The following is a 15,032-nucleotide window of genomic DNA, read 5'->3' on the forward strand; positions in this document are numbered from 1 at the left end:
GTGTCTTGTTTCCCTGCATCCAAAACACTTTCCCTCTTTGATGTAACCGCTCTTTCCCGAGGAGTGAGCTGGGGTCGTGCATCGTTATCTTTCTGATCTTGTGTGCTCTTCTTCTTTCTACTTTCGTTTTTAGAAGTCTGTATTGTTTTCTGCGTCATGATCTCATTTGTGGGGTAGGTCAAACTGCCTGAGTGCATGGCAAAGCTCCGTTTCGCATGACTCATGAGTTCTTGAATAGAATCTGACTTTTGCTCTAAGCAGTGATCTCGGATCTCTGTAAAAAGTTCCAAGGTAAATTGCTCAATCTATTCTTTAAACGAGATCTTCTTAAATGAAGAAGCAGGTAGAAAAGAGCTCCAAAATCTCCCGCAATATGCGTCCAAGGTATTTTTCCTTGTCATCTGAAGATGGTTCCAAGCAGTTCGTATGCCTCGTTTGTACTCCCAAGTCAACCAAGAAGAAATGAAGAGCCGTTTTCAGCCATTTCACTTGCGCTTTCTTGTTCAATAGAAGAGTGGATTACCATGTTCAAGCGATTCCCTTGAAGTAAGAGGAGGTCCTCCGAATCTTGGAGTGCTCAGAGTAATGCCCTCTAGAGAAAGCTCTATCAAATTGCTGTATGAAGGCCAAAGCCCTTGAGGCATCTTGGAATCCAAAAAAATGTCGAATTTAATTGACTGTCCACCTTCTTTAAATTCTCGAACTTTCTTGCTTTTATCCTCCAGAAAGTCATACCGGTTGGCTTTATAGAAATTCTTCTTCTTTGCATAAAATCTGTGATCATCGGAGTCTGAACTATCTGAAGACGAGTCCTCTGTAGAACTGTTAGGAACTGGGCGAAACTTAGGCTTCTTTGCCTTTTTCTTCCCCTTTCCGAAGCTTTGATTTTTTCTTCGCTTTTTCCCTTTCCTGTCTTCTTCGCTCAAGTCGGAAGAGCTAGAAGAACTTTCAGAAGAAGAAGAAGAAGAAGAAGTGGATACTCCTTCAAATCTGACATGCTTTTTCTGCTTTCTTGCTGAGGCAAAAGCAAATTGACGACCCAAATAACCCGGGAAGGCAGTTCCTTTCTTTTGCTTTTTGCCGTGCTTTGGCTTTGTTGTTCGCGTCAAAAAGCTGGGTTCCAATTCTTGCTCTATAAACATCCTCGGAGTAGGAGGTTGTTTGAGTGCTGGTTTGAGGGGTGGCTCCGTGGTTTGCGGCTACTGTGAGTGCACCTCCTCGAAGGAGGTCTGGGTCAAAAATTTTGCAAATTTCGGATCATTCGCAAAATTTATCATCATCTTTGTTGCATCATCAACCAATTGTCGACGCTCCATCTCTTCAATCTCCGCCTGAGTAGGCCGATGCGGGACGTACTCCTTGTGAGAATCTTCTTCGTGATCTCTTCCTGCATCCCCAGATGTAGAGGAAGTCGAGTGATCTCTGTTTGAATCCATAAGTGTCGCTAGAGAAAGGATCGGATTTCGCGGTAGAAGAGAAATCAGCCGCGCTCTGATACCACTGTAACAAACTTGGACACTCCAAGTCAAGATTCTACCGCGACACATCAGAGGGTCACTCTAAAACAGTTCAGAGTTCACAATTGATTTGACACGGCCCGACGGAGTTCCATGCCTAGAGGTATTGGCCCCAAAGACTGGCCCCCCTTTCGGTATTTCTTTTTATATTAATCTTCAAGCAAAGTACAACTCCTGCGGGTGTGCTCTCTCTCAGACTCTGCATCCAGATGCTCTGTAGAGGGAGCCCCTTGGGTTTCTTATAAAGGTTACAAGGGTTGCTAAAGCAGAGCCCCAAAAGCTTCAAAGTCAAAAGCTTCCACTTAAAAGCATTAAAAAATAAAGCAACTCAAAGGCTTCTCCAATTTCAGCATTGCGTAGAAAAAGCAATTGCGTAGGTTTTATTTCTCCCTTGCTTTTCTTCTTACGCAAAGCAACCATGTCAGCATCCATAAAAAGCGGATTTCCATACAAACTGCCGTACAGCCTGCCAGCGTAATTTGCGGCGCATTTGGCGGGCCTGCTTTGTTCTGGGTGTGTGTGTGTGTGTGGGCGGGCTGCCACGTCACTGATCTGTGACAAGAGTGACTCCCCTCTTGTGCAAACCCACTACACTAGATTCACCCTTGCTAAGTTCGGGGTTCTATCGGAGTAGACTATGCTAAACCGAATGCTTCAAGTTAAAGTTCCAAAATTTGAGGAGTATCTGCTAGGTCGTCCTCCATCCACTTTGCATCTAATGCCGGATAATTCTTGAATTTAACCAAGAACCGCCGAATCACTTTACCTTTCATCTTTCTTTCCTTGTATGCCAAAATCTGTTTAGAAACGAGTATCTCCTCGCTCTCTTATACTTCGGGTTGCTCATCAGGCTCCCCATCAACTAACACAACACCATTAAAAGGTTTTAAGAGACTCACATGGAATGCATTGTGAATCTTCTAAGTATCGGGCAGCTTGAGTTGAAAGGAGATCATTTATCTTTTATTTAATCTGGAAAAGGCCATAATACCTCATGCTAAGCTTTGGAAAATGCTGCTCCTTTTCCTTTTGTTTCCTTAGGCGTGCCTTCTCAAACCGTGAGCACCCAATCGTCTTCCTTTAATTTTAAATCTCGTCAATGTCGATCAGCTGCCTTCTTATGTCGTCCTTGAGATTTCTCTAAAGCCTCCTGGACCTTGGCAAAAGCAGTGTCCAAGTCCCTCATGTACTGGTCGGCTTCAAAAATCTTGTCTTTAGTGCCGAGGAAGGGTGGAACCTTCGGAGCACCTTCAATTATCTTAAATGGCGCCTTTCCCGTCGAAGAGTGAACCGTGTTATTGTAGACAGATTCCACCAAATGCAATTTTTTTTCCCATTGAGTCTTTTGATCAGAGATGAAGACTTCAACAAATCCAGAACAACTGAATCTCAGAATTCCCATCTGTCTGCGGGTGGAATGATGACGAGAACTGCAACGTGTGCCAATGTTCTCCCAAATAGCCCTCGAAGTGAATCGGGGATCTATCGGAGACTATTGTCTCTGGCATGCCATGTAATCGAAATATCTGTGCAATGAACAGTCTCGTTAAATGGTCCGGCTTGACTGTTTTCTTTACTGGAATGAAGTGAGCTTGCTTGCTAAATGTGTCAATGGTAGTCCAAATGCCATCGTGCCCACTCTATGTCTTCGGAAGATCAAAGATGAAATCCATTGTAATACTTTCCCAGGGGCGGGTGGGAATGGGTTAAGGCTGTAGTAATCCCTATGTCTTATGCTTGTCAAACTTTATCTTCTAGCATACTAAACAACTGCGAACAAAGTCGTCCACATCCTTCTTGAGTCTCGGCCAAAAGAAATACGCTCCACACCCTTCAAGGTGGTATCAATGCCGCGGTGACCCGTAAAAGGTGGACAATGGCACTCAGTCAAAACCTTTTCCCTCAACAGCTGTGTAACACACAACATCGTTTTCTTCATCAGGTAGCCATCCCGTATGGAATATCCTGCCACTATCTCCCTATTCTGTATCTGAGTGAATACATCGAAAAAATCCGGATCGGTGGCGTACTGATCAATCATATCCTTGAAGCTTCTATGATGGATCGCGGAAGTAGCCAAGACGGGGGGCTTCCGAGACAAAGCATTGGCCACTAAGTTTTTATGTCCCTGAACATGGACAATCTGGTAGTGAAACTATGACAAGATGTTAGCCCACCGCATCTGCTTTTCTGAAAGCTTCTTCTGTGACAAGTAGTAGTGTAAATTCTGATGATCTGTAAAGACCGTGAAATCGGCTCCGAGTAGTAATGTCTCCACTGAGTAAGAGCATGGATCACTGTCAATAGCTCTTTTCTCATAAATTTGTCCTTTCAATTCTGGCCTTGAAAACAATCTGCTTTCATAAGCAATTTCATGGCCTTCCCACACTACGACCACAAGCATCACAATAAACTTGGAATGGCTTTTGCAAGTTTGGCAAAGCCAAGACAGGTCTAGTAAGCAGTTACTCCTTGAGTGTTTGAAAGGCAATCACCTCTGTCAATCCCCACGAGAAAGGGACTCCTTTTTTATTCAATATGTGCAAAGAAGAAGCTACCTTTGCAAACTTCCGAATGAACCGCTGATAGTAAGAACACAAACCCAAGAAGCTTCTCACTTTATGAACATTTTTCAAGTCTGGCCTATCGCGGATAGTCTCAATCTTGGCCGGGTCCATCTGTACTCCTGTTGTTGACACAATGTGTCCCAAAAAATGTATTTCCGGCAAGAAAAACTCGCTCTTCTTGGCATTGATAACCAATTTGTGATCACGCAATGCGTGAAAGACCTTTAGCAGATGGTGTCGAAGTTTTACTTCATCCTTGGAAAAGACTATAATATTATCAAAGAAAGTGCCCACAAATATCGATGCTCGCGGAAAGTCCTATCCATCATTATGTTGAAAGTCGTCGGAGCATTGGTAAGTTCAAAAGGCATCACCAAAAATTCGTATAAACGAAAGCTTGTCCGAAAGGCTGTCTTGTAGACATCTCTTGAGTCTTGGAGCGATTATGATATGATGATATCCGCTTTTCAAATCAATCCTGCTGAAAGAAGAGGATCCGTGAAGTCGGTCAAGAATACCATCGATCCTTGGAATCATAAAATTGTTCTTGATAGTGATTTTATTGAGAGCTCTATAATCAATGCACATCTCCAAGATCTGTCTTTCTTTAGTACCAACAAAACTGGAGCATAGTTGGGTGAAGTACTCGGTTATATTAGAGTCTTTTCAAGGTGGTCTTTCACTTGGTTCATGATTTCTTCATTCTGGGCTCGGCTAACACGGTAAGGTGGCCGGTTCGGTTGTGTGCTTCTAGGAATCAAATCAATAGTATGGTCTTCAAGACAAGATGGGGGTAACGCGCCTGGCAGGCCTTCAGAGAAACAATCAGCATGTGTGTGGATAAAATCTTGGCATTCTTTGTTTAGTTCAGATATGTTCGTTCGATGTTCATCATCCAATTCTTTCAAATAGATCGAGTAAACAAAAAGACTGGATTTCATTAATTTTGAAATGGCCGAAACCGATACAATAGGGATGGACTCACCCTTCAATTTTACATCTAGTACAATTTTTCTGCCCTTTTCATTTGTCAAAGTCCCTTTCTTGGCCCGATAGTTGACCACAACGTTGTTCTTATGGTACCAAGGGATTCCTAGGAGGACGTCACACCCTTCCAAAGGCATGATGTAAAAATCCTTGTGCCCTAAATACCCCTGACAATGCAAACGAAGTTTGCCAATGACATGCGTAATGGCTACATCCTGTCCGGGCGCTGTAGAACTGCCTCTGTTGGTGGCACCATCTTGTCGGGCGTAATCTCGAGCCCCGCCGCCAATTCAGGTGAAATGAAGTTGGCCTTGGCTCCTCCATCAAAAAAGGTAAGGGCTTCTTGATCTTTCACTTTGCCCCAAGCTCGGCAAAGTTCTATACTTTCATCTATCTGGCTTGGGTCGGTTCCAATGCAATCCAGTACTAGTCCTGCTTTCATCTTGCCTTTATTGCCACATTCCTCTGCTGCTCTAGAACTCTTTGGCTTGTCTTCGGTCTGTCCTTATTGTACCTTTTGGGGCACTTTGTGGAGATGTGCCCTTGTTCCCTGCAACCAAAACACTTCCCCTCTTTGAGATAGTTAGCCCTTTCTCTAGGAGTCAGTCGGGATCGTGTATCTTTCTTTTCTTGGGGATTCTTTTTCTTTCTATTCATTGTTCGAAGTTTGTCTGTCCTCTGATTCAAGATTTCATGAGTGGGGTAGGTCAAATTCCCCAAATGTATCAAGAATCCCCGTTTCGCATGACCCGTTAGTTCTTGAATAGAGTCAAACTTTTGTTCAAGGCATAATCTCGGATCTCTGTAGGGAGTCCGCAACAAAACCGCTCAATCTGTTCTTTAAAGGTGATCTGAAAACGAAGAGGTCTATAGAAAAGAATCCCATTTCTGGTTTGTAAAATCAAAAAACTTTTCCTCTTCTCCTTTTAGGAGCTGTTGTGCTCCAACATGTTCTTTTTTTGACCCAGAATCATCAGATGTAGCTGAATGTTCTTCAAACTCATCAGTAGCATCATAATAGAGGTCTGAAAAGACTTGTTGAGCTTTCAGTAAGCCCTTGGTTTCGTGATCTTCATCCTCAATGTGAATGGTTGAGATCATTTGTATGGGACTTATGTCATAACCATACTCATTGCAAAATTGAGTAGGCATAAACCTCTCGCAATATGTGCCCAAAGAATCTCCCTTGGTCATCCGAAGATGGTTCCAAGTGGTTCTTACATCTCGTTCGTACTCCCGGGTCAACCAAGAAGAAATAAAGAGCCGTTTAAATTTCAACCACTTGACTGGGGCTTCTTTTCTCGTAAGAAGAGTGAACCACCATGTTCGAGCATTTCCTTTCAAAAATGATGCAGCTGTCCTGATCTTGGAGTGCTCTGAGTAATCCCCTCTAGAGAAGGCTATGTCAAACTGCTGAATGAAGGCCAAAGCCCTCGGAGCATCTCGGAATCCAAAAAAGGATTCAAATTTGATGGACTGTCCACCCTCTTGAAATTCCTTTGCTTTCTTGCTTTTATCTTCGAGGAAATCGTATTGGTTGGCTCTGTAAAAGTTCTTCTTCTTCGCATAAAAGATGTGATCGTCGGAGTCCGAACTGTCTGACTCCTCCGTAGAGCTATCAGAAGCTGGTTGGAATCTGAGCTTCTTTGCCTTTTTCTTGTTCTTTCCAAGTTTTGCTTTTTGTTTCGCTTCTTGCCCTTTCTGTCTTCCTCACTCGAGTCGGAAGAGCTAGAAGAACTGTCAGAAGAAGAGGAAGAACTCGATAGTCCTTCAAAACGCACATGCTTCTTCTGCTTTCTTGCAGATGCAAAAGAAGATTGACGGCCCAGGTAACTGGGGTAGTCAGTCCCCTTCTTGCTTTTCTTCAATTGCTTTTTCGATTTATTTTTCGTGTCCAAAAGCTGACTGATCTGGGTCTGAACCACCTCCTGAAGTGCTTGTTCAGTAAACATCCTCGGAGAAGGAGGTTTCTTGATTGCCGGTTTGATTGGTGGTTCAGTGGCTTTCTACCACTGAGTATGCACTTCAGCTATGGACTACTGGGTCAAAAATTTAGCACACTGAGGATCTTTAGCGAACTGAAGCATCTGCTTTGTGCACTCGTCAACTTGTTGTCGACGTTGCATCTCTAGAAGTTCATACTGTGTAGGCCAAGGTGGCCCGTACTCGTCTTTTGTTAAGTCGTTTGAATTTTATGCGTTGTCTCCTTCCGCCTCAGCGGTTGCAGAAGAGGTCGATTGATTCTTTTCGGAATCCATAAGTGTCGTGAGAAAAGGGATCGGATTTTCCGGTAGGAGAGAAATCGGCCGTGCTCTGATGCCACTATAACAAACTTACACACCCCAAGTCAAGATTCTGTCGCGATACGAGAGATAGATTCACTTTAGTCACTTCAAAACTTTAATTCACAGTTCAATTCGAGACGACACGGCCCGATGTAGTTCCATGCCAAGAGAGATTGGCCCCAAAGACTGGCGCCCCTCTCGGTATTTCTTTTATATTAATCTTTGAGCAAAGTACAACCACCCAAGGGTGCTCGCTCTCAGACTCTGCGTCCAAATGCTCTAAGAAGTGAGTCCCCTTGGGTTACTTGTATAAAGATTACAAGGGATGCTAAAAGCAGAACCCCAAAAGCATTAAACTCAAAAGCAATGAGTTCTAAAAACAACTAGCCCAAAAGCTATCAGCCAAAAGCACCAGCGTAATTTGTGGAAATCCGTACAGCCAGGCCACGTCAGCAGCCAACGTAAAACACGAAGTTCCGTACATTTTGCCACGTCAGTAGTGATTTGCGGGATTCCGTACAGCTGCCACGTCAGCGAGTCAGCCCCATCATCACTGCTGTGTCTGGGCATTGCCTCGTCATCAATTTGTGACAGCATTTCTCAAGTCTCTCATTTGTGACAATTTCTTGTCTTTTTGTTAGCGTATTTGTGCGTTACCTTCTCATAGGAAATCCATATTGCATGATGCACATGATTCACTCACGGATGAGCATAGAAGCATGAACCGCACACTAGGAAAGGTAGAAAGTTTGCATTCAAGGAAGACACAGCTTTCATCATTGTAGATCATGTCAATAAATTTTGCATGCTCATTCCTTGGCATGACACAGTCGTGGCAAAAGCATTAGCACGATTGTCCATCAAGGATTGGTATCCTCTTTATGGTTTGCCAGAGTCAACAGCTAGGTAGAAAAGTCGAGTTTAGATCACATTTTTGGCATATACTCGTTGAAAGGTTTGGTACTCCGTCACATATTCATGTGGATCCCATCCATAGTATCATAGGAAGCATAGTCCTTTTCGAGTCATCCAAAAAGTCAAAGATGTGTCGATAAAATTGTGGTTGAATTTGTTTCAGGGAGATTCCCCAGAGGATATTCTTGAAGAGTATGAATCTAAGATTGTAGACAAAGTTGAAGACATGGAGCTGAAGTGGCCCAAAGAAGCAAACATTGCAGTCCTTTTTGAAGCTCAATAGCACCCACGCAACAGAGTGGGCTAACGAAGTCTATACAAAAGTTTGGTGGAGAGTCTGCATAGTGTCTCCCAAGAATGGAAGTCGTGCCCTGCTCCGTAATTTAGTTGTGCGGTTCAAGCAAACACATACACATGGAGATTTGGATGTAGACGATGAACCTTTAGAAACTAATAACGTATTGTCTATCTCTCCGTAGACGCTCCCATTGTCGAGTTGCAAAACTTGCCGTGAGTGTAGATAAAATTTGATGTAGCATAGACGTCAAGGTTAGTAATGGTCATTCCATGAGGAAGATCAACTTGAAAGGTATGTTTCAAGGAAAAAAAACCTTGGTGTTACACAAATTCCGCAATTCACTTGTAAATCTTCAATTTGAAGTTGATAAAAGCTACAGATTTTAGAGAAACAACAAAAGAGAAAGAAAGAACGATGTTTTGAAGGAGATTCCGAGCTTTCCATGCCTCGTTAATTGTTGGAATTAGGTTGCAAGGGTGTTGGAGCTTGGAGAAGATGAAGAAGCCCAAGGCACACAACATAGAGTATAGTGCTTAGTACGCAAATACAAAGATAAAATTGCAATGCACGGGGGAAAAACCTGTTATCGAGGGAATAAAGTGCCTTGGTAGTCCTAAGTGTGTCCACACAAATCGCTACCACATATATGGTAACAAATCCCCCCAGGAGTGATGCAGTGAATGAGAGCTAGCACATAGTGTTTAGGGAAGTGCCATGCCCTAAGGACATGATCAATCCACAAAGGAAAGCAACTCTTCCCTAGTGCCCCTTTTGATGTTTTTTTATATTGGTCTTGAAAAAGGTACAACTGCTGGGGAGAGTCGCTCTACAATCTGCATATGCGAGATCTTCTAGAGAGCTCCCACAAGGCCCAAGGCTCTGAGAAGCATCAAATACAAAAGTTAGGGTTGAAATCACTTTTCCTTGTGCGAGTAGGCTACTACGGCAGCATCCCTAAAAATCTACCATGGTTTTCCCTCTCCTAAATATCCATCACAATTCCTCCCCTAAAAATCTGTTGTGATTTTTGGGATTCCATACAGTGTGCCCCCTCATCACTTTTTGGGCGCTAGATTTGGTCCTCTTCAATGGACATGCCACATCATCACTTTTGTGACATGGCCTCCTCTTAAGGAAGAGTAATCACGTGCGATTACATGTGCAAAACTAATTTGATTCTTTAATAGACACTGCCTTCATGCATACATGCCAATGACCAAGACAACACATTCTTTAGCATGCATTACATCATACAGTTCCACAATCAAATTTCTATCTAGTCATCTCATCTGCATGAGAACTCTTGATATTTCGACGTAGCAATATCAGCCATCACACCCAAATCGTGCTAATCTTTCAGGTGTATCTCGATGTACTAAGACCACATACCCATTCTATCTCATCCAAATTGAAAAAAATGATGCACGAGATTCATATACTTCACAAAATGCTATACACTCGACACAGATACACACATGCAATCACTGAACATAAAAGACATCTAGACACAATGAAGTACAACTAAATGCTCGCAAACCGTAGTCTACGTCATTCATAGGTTATCAAAGAGAATTGTAATGAGAATTGAATAAATTCAATTGGCGCCAGGACAAGGTAAAGAGGTTCAAACAAGATTTAATCTAGTGCAAACAATTCCCAAATAGTATTCTCAAAAAGCATTCAACATCTGAATCAGAATTTCAAATAAGTGGTTCTTCTCGCTGGATCTCCATCTCCCATGTTGGTAAATCAATCTTCAGTTGCTACCTATTGTCTGCGAAAGAGCATCCAAAACATAATTTTGACATATGCTACAGAACCCTAATTTGTTGTTGAAAACCCAATTTTTTTGAAATTGTCAAAATCAAAATCCATTTGTGTCAATGCATAGAGCTGGTTTGCTTTACCAGAACGACAAACAAATGATGCTCCAAGGTTGTTTCCGTATGTACGTACGGTATGGTTCCGTACCGTACCGTACGTCCGTACGATATCCGTACGTACCGTACGATTCTGTACCCCAAAAAAAAAAAAAAAGGCCTCTGCAAAAAAAAACCTCTGAAAAAAAAAAAATTCACCGACGGTGCCTATTCCCCGTGGTCGGATTAGGTGGGCGAGGCCTTTAATAAGTCCACCTATCCTATACTGGTTATTATCACAAAAGAGAATCAGAGAGTAGAACAGAGTCTTTGCACAGTGTCTACACAGAGACCAAGGAAGGATTTGCCGCCACCGATAAGGTTCTTTCTCCCTCCCTCCCTCCCTCCCTCCCTCCCTTTGTGTTTGGAGTCTGCAAGGAGGCACTCTAGAGCCCTGACCTCGAAGTGTGCGTTAATTGTGTTGCAGAGTTATCTAGCGGTTACTTAACTTGTGGGGTGATTTTAAGTGTTTTTTGAAAGTTGTGGCTATGTTTAAGTATTGTGCAGTGTTTTTAAACTAGATAGGTTGTATATAAATTTGAAATTCTTTGTATTTTTAGCTTTTAAAAAATATACTACGAATTTTACGTACCTTATGGCCCAATCCATACGGTACAACGTACAGTACATACCTAACACGTACCGAATACTACGTACCTTACAACCTTGTGATGCTCCGATACCACTGTAGTCGTTTAGGGCACCACGTGGCAATTGAAAAGAACACAGCTAGAACAAACTTTAGCACTTCAACACAACTTGAAATAGAGAGAGAGAATCCACGCGATAGACGCAAAGTGGTGGAGTTCCACTCCCAAATGCATTGGCCCCAAAACCCTGGTGTCCCTTTGATATTTCTTTTATATTACTGTTGACAAAGGTACAACTACCGGGGAGAGTCGCTTCGCAATCTGCATGTGCTAGATCTCCTAGAGAGCTCCCCCAAGGCACTTATTTGAAGGACCTAGGCCGTGAAAAGCATAAGATACAAAAGCTAGCGTTGAAAATCACTTTTTCCTATGAGTAGGTTGCCATGCCAACATCCTTCAAAACCGCCACGATTTCGGGTCCCTAAAAATCCGTCGCAATTTCTAGGTCTTGAAAGATCCATTGCAATTTCCGAGATTCCATAGTGTGCCATGTCATCAATTCTTAGGGGCGAGAACTGGTCCTCTTCGATGGACATGCCACATCATCACTTTTGTGATAGTGGTAGTTTCTAGCAATGGACTCTTGGGCAATTATCGAAAGCAGATTTTGAAAGTTGCTTTTCTCTAGGCCAAGTGCCTATAAGGAAGAGGCTAGTGTGCCATTGTAAAACAGTTTGTGAGCGCAAGGGTCAAGTGACCAGAAATATATGTTTACATTAATTTGGAAACTGCAGAACCGGATACAACATGAATTGACTCCCTTTCAACTCTACAACAAGCACAAGATCCTTGCCCTTGTTCTATGAAAGGAGCTTTTTAGGTGGAGTGTCATGACATTCCTAGGAAGACATCGCACCCCTTCAAGAGGCATGATATAGAAATCCTCGTCCATTGAACCGTACGGTACGGGACGTTTAGTACGCGGTGTACAATACGCATACTAGACGTATTTTTGAGAATAAAAAATAAAATACGTCTACTTTTCAAGATATGAAACCCTAATAAGGACAAATGAAGCGGGTCATGCACCTCCTCAATGACTCTTCAATGTTTAATCATAGCATACGTAAGCAAGCACCATAAAGCTCTGAACACACTTGATCAACTAGCAAAAGACATTAGAATAGAATATGTTTTGAGCAAAAAAACGCTAGAATAGAAAACGCTATGAGACGTACTTTATGTTTCAATTAGGGGCATCCCATATTCTAAATAAAGTACGAGTATTATAGCTGCTATGGACTAAGTTTGTCTATTAAAGGGGGTAGTGCCACCAAAGTGGCATCCTTCTGTGGATCCATCTCTTAGTCTTCCCTACAAGGCGTTGCTACAACCTCTAGTGAAATGAAGTTAGCCTTAGCTCCATTGCCAAAGAAAATAAGTCTCTGCTATCTCTGACCTTTTCCCATTCTTTACAAGGCTTTGAGGACACATTCTCCTGATGAAGCCCAAGAATGTCATAAATAAGCCTAGCATCAGTCTTAGGTTCATTCTTTTCCTCTACTTTTACTGTCTATAGCTTTTGACGTTTTCCTCGTCTTTCTCCCTGGATGATATTGTGCATAATTGTGCCATGCCTCTCCACATGAGAAATATTTTCTTGCTTGAACCATTCAAGCTTCAGCTTTGCAGACTTTGCAGGCTGCCCAAATTTCCTCTCTAAAAAACCGTTCTTCTTTTTGTGTATCAGAGAGTTAGCCTTGGCTCCATTGTCAAAGAAAATAAGAGTTTCCACCATCTCTGGCCTTTTCCCATGCTCTGTAGAGCTCTGAAGACACATTCTCCTGATGAATCCCATGAATGTCAGAAACAAGCCTAGCATTGATCATAGGTTTCTTTCCTGTCTTCTACTTTTTTTTAGACGTTTCTTCGCTGTCTTCCTACCTAGTAGGATGTTGTGCATATTGGTGCCTCGCCTCTCCACATGAACCATCCAAGCTTCTACTTTGCAGACTTTGCTGGCTGTCCAAATTTCCTATCTAGAAAAACCTTTGTCTTCTTCTTAGTGTATGAGAGAGTGGGGAGCATATCATCCGCTATTTCCTACTTATTGTCAGGTGAGAGGATGCTTCAACTGCTTATGCTGGGAGGGATTTCGACCACTTTTGAGAGTCATGTTCCTGGATCAGAGATTTTAGGCTCCTGTATTAATGCATTTCGTATCTTTACAAAACTTTGGTGAAACCTTACAAGAGATTCTTATTCAATGAGAGCATAGATGGATCAATGGATTTTTGTGGAGGGACTGGCATGCTCTATCAATTTGTTGGTGTTTCTTTGAATATCAAAATCATTTTAGGCCATCCTTTATTCATTTATGTTATAGCCAAGTGTATCACACCTATGGTGGTTGTAACCTTTTCATTAGGTCAATTTAGTACATTTAGTTTCTCTCTCAAGAACACGTGTGTGCATGCATGCACTTACACTCGCACGGGGAGGTGCAAGGTGAAGAGAGCGAATTTGATAATTCTTGTTCTCTGTTTCAGGACAATCTAATGAAGGTAGTAGCATGGAACAAAGGCGGATCGTAAGACGATCGTATGCGAGGCTCACCGTTGCAGAGGCAACATCAGAAACTGATCTTGTCGGTCTGTGGATGGGAGTTTACGGTCCACATGGTGCTGAAATTATTCATGTTACACGAAGAGACGAGGAGGGGATCTTTGGAACCAAAGTGTTAGGTGTGATAATTTGAGCTATGTTGGCTGGACCTTTATTATTTTGTAGAGGGAGGGGCACACTCAAAGAATAGAAGACTTGCCTGTTGTATCATGTTGCAATCTTGTGCTTTCATTATTGTTAATGTAGGTGATCCGAATGTGCCTTGTGGCGAGGTTTCCTTTCGAGCGAACACGTATTTTGAGACGTGCGAAGTGCCTGTCGAGTTGCAGCAGATAGTTGATCTACAAATGAGGAGCAGCTCTGAGCCTTTTCATATTGTGAAGATGTGAGCAACTTTACTTAAAATTTGTTTGAACAATTTTTCAACACTCAATGCGCCCGCTGCATGCATCTCTGCAGGTATGAAGGCTATGGACGAATAGCAGGTCATAATTTCCGAAATCCACTGTGGGTGCCTGGCCATCTACTTGTGAGCAGTAGCAATCAAATAGCTTTTCTTTGGGAGGATGTAAACTTTGTGGTCCCTTTTGAGAAGCTTTGCTTGGAAGATTTGTACCAATCTCAAAAGCACTCGGGTTTGATTCTCTAGTTGCAAGGGTGGGTTTCTTTTCCGTAGTTGGAGTCCAGATGAAACAAGGTCTTTTGACTCTTTAGATGTGCAGTATCTGCGTCTGGGTGATTGTATAGTAAATGTCACTTAGAGCAAACAATGTATATAATGGTTTCTGCTGCATATATTCAGAGGGTCTTTTGGGAGTGTTAGAGTTGGAGCTTTTTGTGGAGTGGGTTTTGACCTGCCTAGCCTAGGCCAGTCATTTCACTACTTTTCCCCAAAATCTCTCTTGGGATAGTTTCCCACGACGTTAAAAATTCTCTTCTTCTCTCTCTCTCTCTCACCTTTTTTGTGGAGTGGGTCTTTGGCCCACACAGCCAAGGCCTATGCAATGCGTCTCAATAGGCAGTTTGCTTCTCTCTTTCTTCTTGTCCCCCAAAGGTCTCTGTTTCTTCCTTTCCCTAAAAGGTCGGTCTCTCTCCTCCTTGAATAACAGATCTTGAGTTCAACTCTCATCGGATAGATCTTTGAGGTCTCTTGGGATAGTTTCCTATGACGTTACAATTCTCTTCTTCTCTCTCTCTCTCTCTCTCTCTCTCTCTCTCTCACACACACACACATTCACACGCGCGCGCGTCCCTCCCTCCCTCCTAGGCAACACTTAGCAGGCTGTTGTTTCTCATTAGAATTGCAAGCAAGCATTGTGTCACATGAAT

At 42.6% G+C, this 15,032-nt stretch overlaps 1 protein-coding gene across 7 annotated transcripts in view; it reads left to right on the forward strand.

The window, feature by feature from the left end:
- LOC147461084 (F-box protein At5g39450-like) overlaps positions 1-14,525 on the forward strand; it is a 163,579-nt gene extending 149,054 nt beyond the window's left edge. For all 7 annotated transcript variants that reach the window (XM_086508716.1, XM_086508715.1, XM_086508717.1 and 4 more), the window contains 3 exons: positions 13,628-13,822; positions 13,950-14,088; positions 14,163-14,525. In XM_086508716.1, the coding sequence (XP_086364842.1) occupies positions 13,628-13,822; positions 13,950-14,088; positions 14,163-14,352 (524 nt within the window). In that variant the 3' untranslated portion in view covers positions 14,353-14,525. The remainder of the gene's footprint in view (positions 1-13,627; positions 13,823-13,949; positions 14,089-14,162) is intronic.
- Positions 14,526-15,032: the final 507 nt, after the last annotated feature.

This window comes from Adiantum capillus-veneris, chromosome 3, assembly GCF_014529385.1.
Source record: "Adiantum capillus-veneris isolate H3 chromosome 3, ASM1452938v2, whole genome shotgun sequence".
NCBI lineage: Eukaryota > Viridiplantae > Streptophyta > Polypodiopsida > Polypodiales > Pteridaceae > Adiantum > Adiantum capillus-veneris.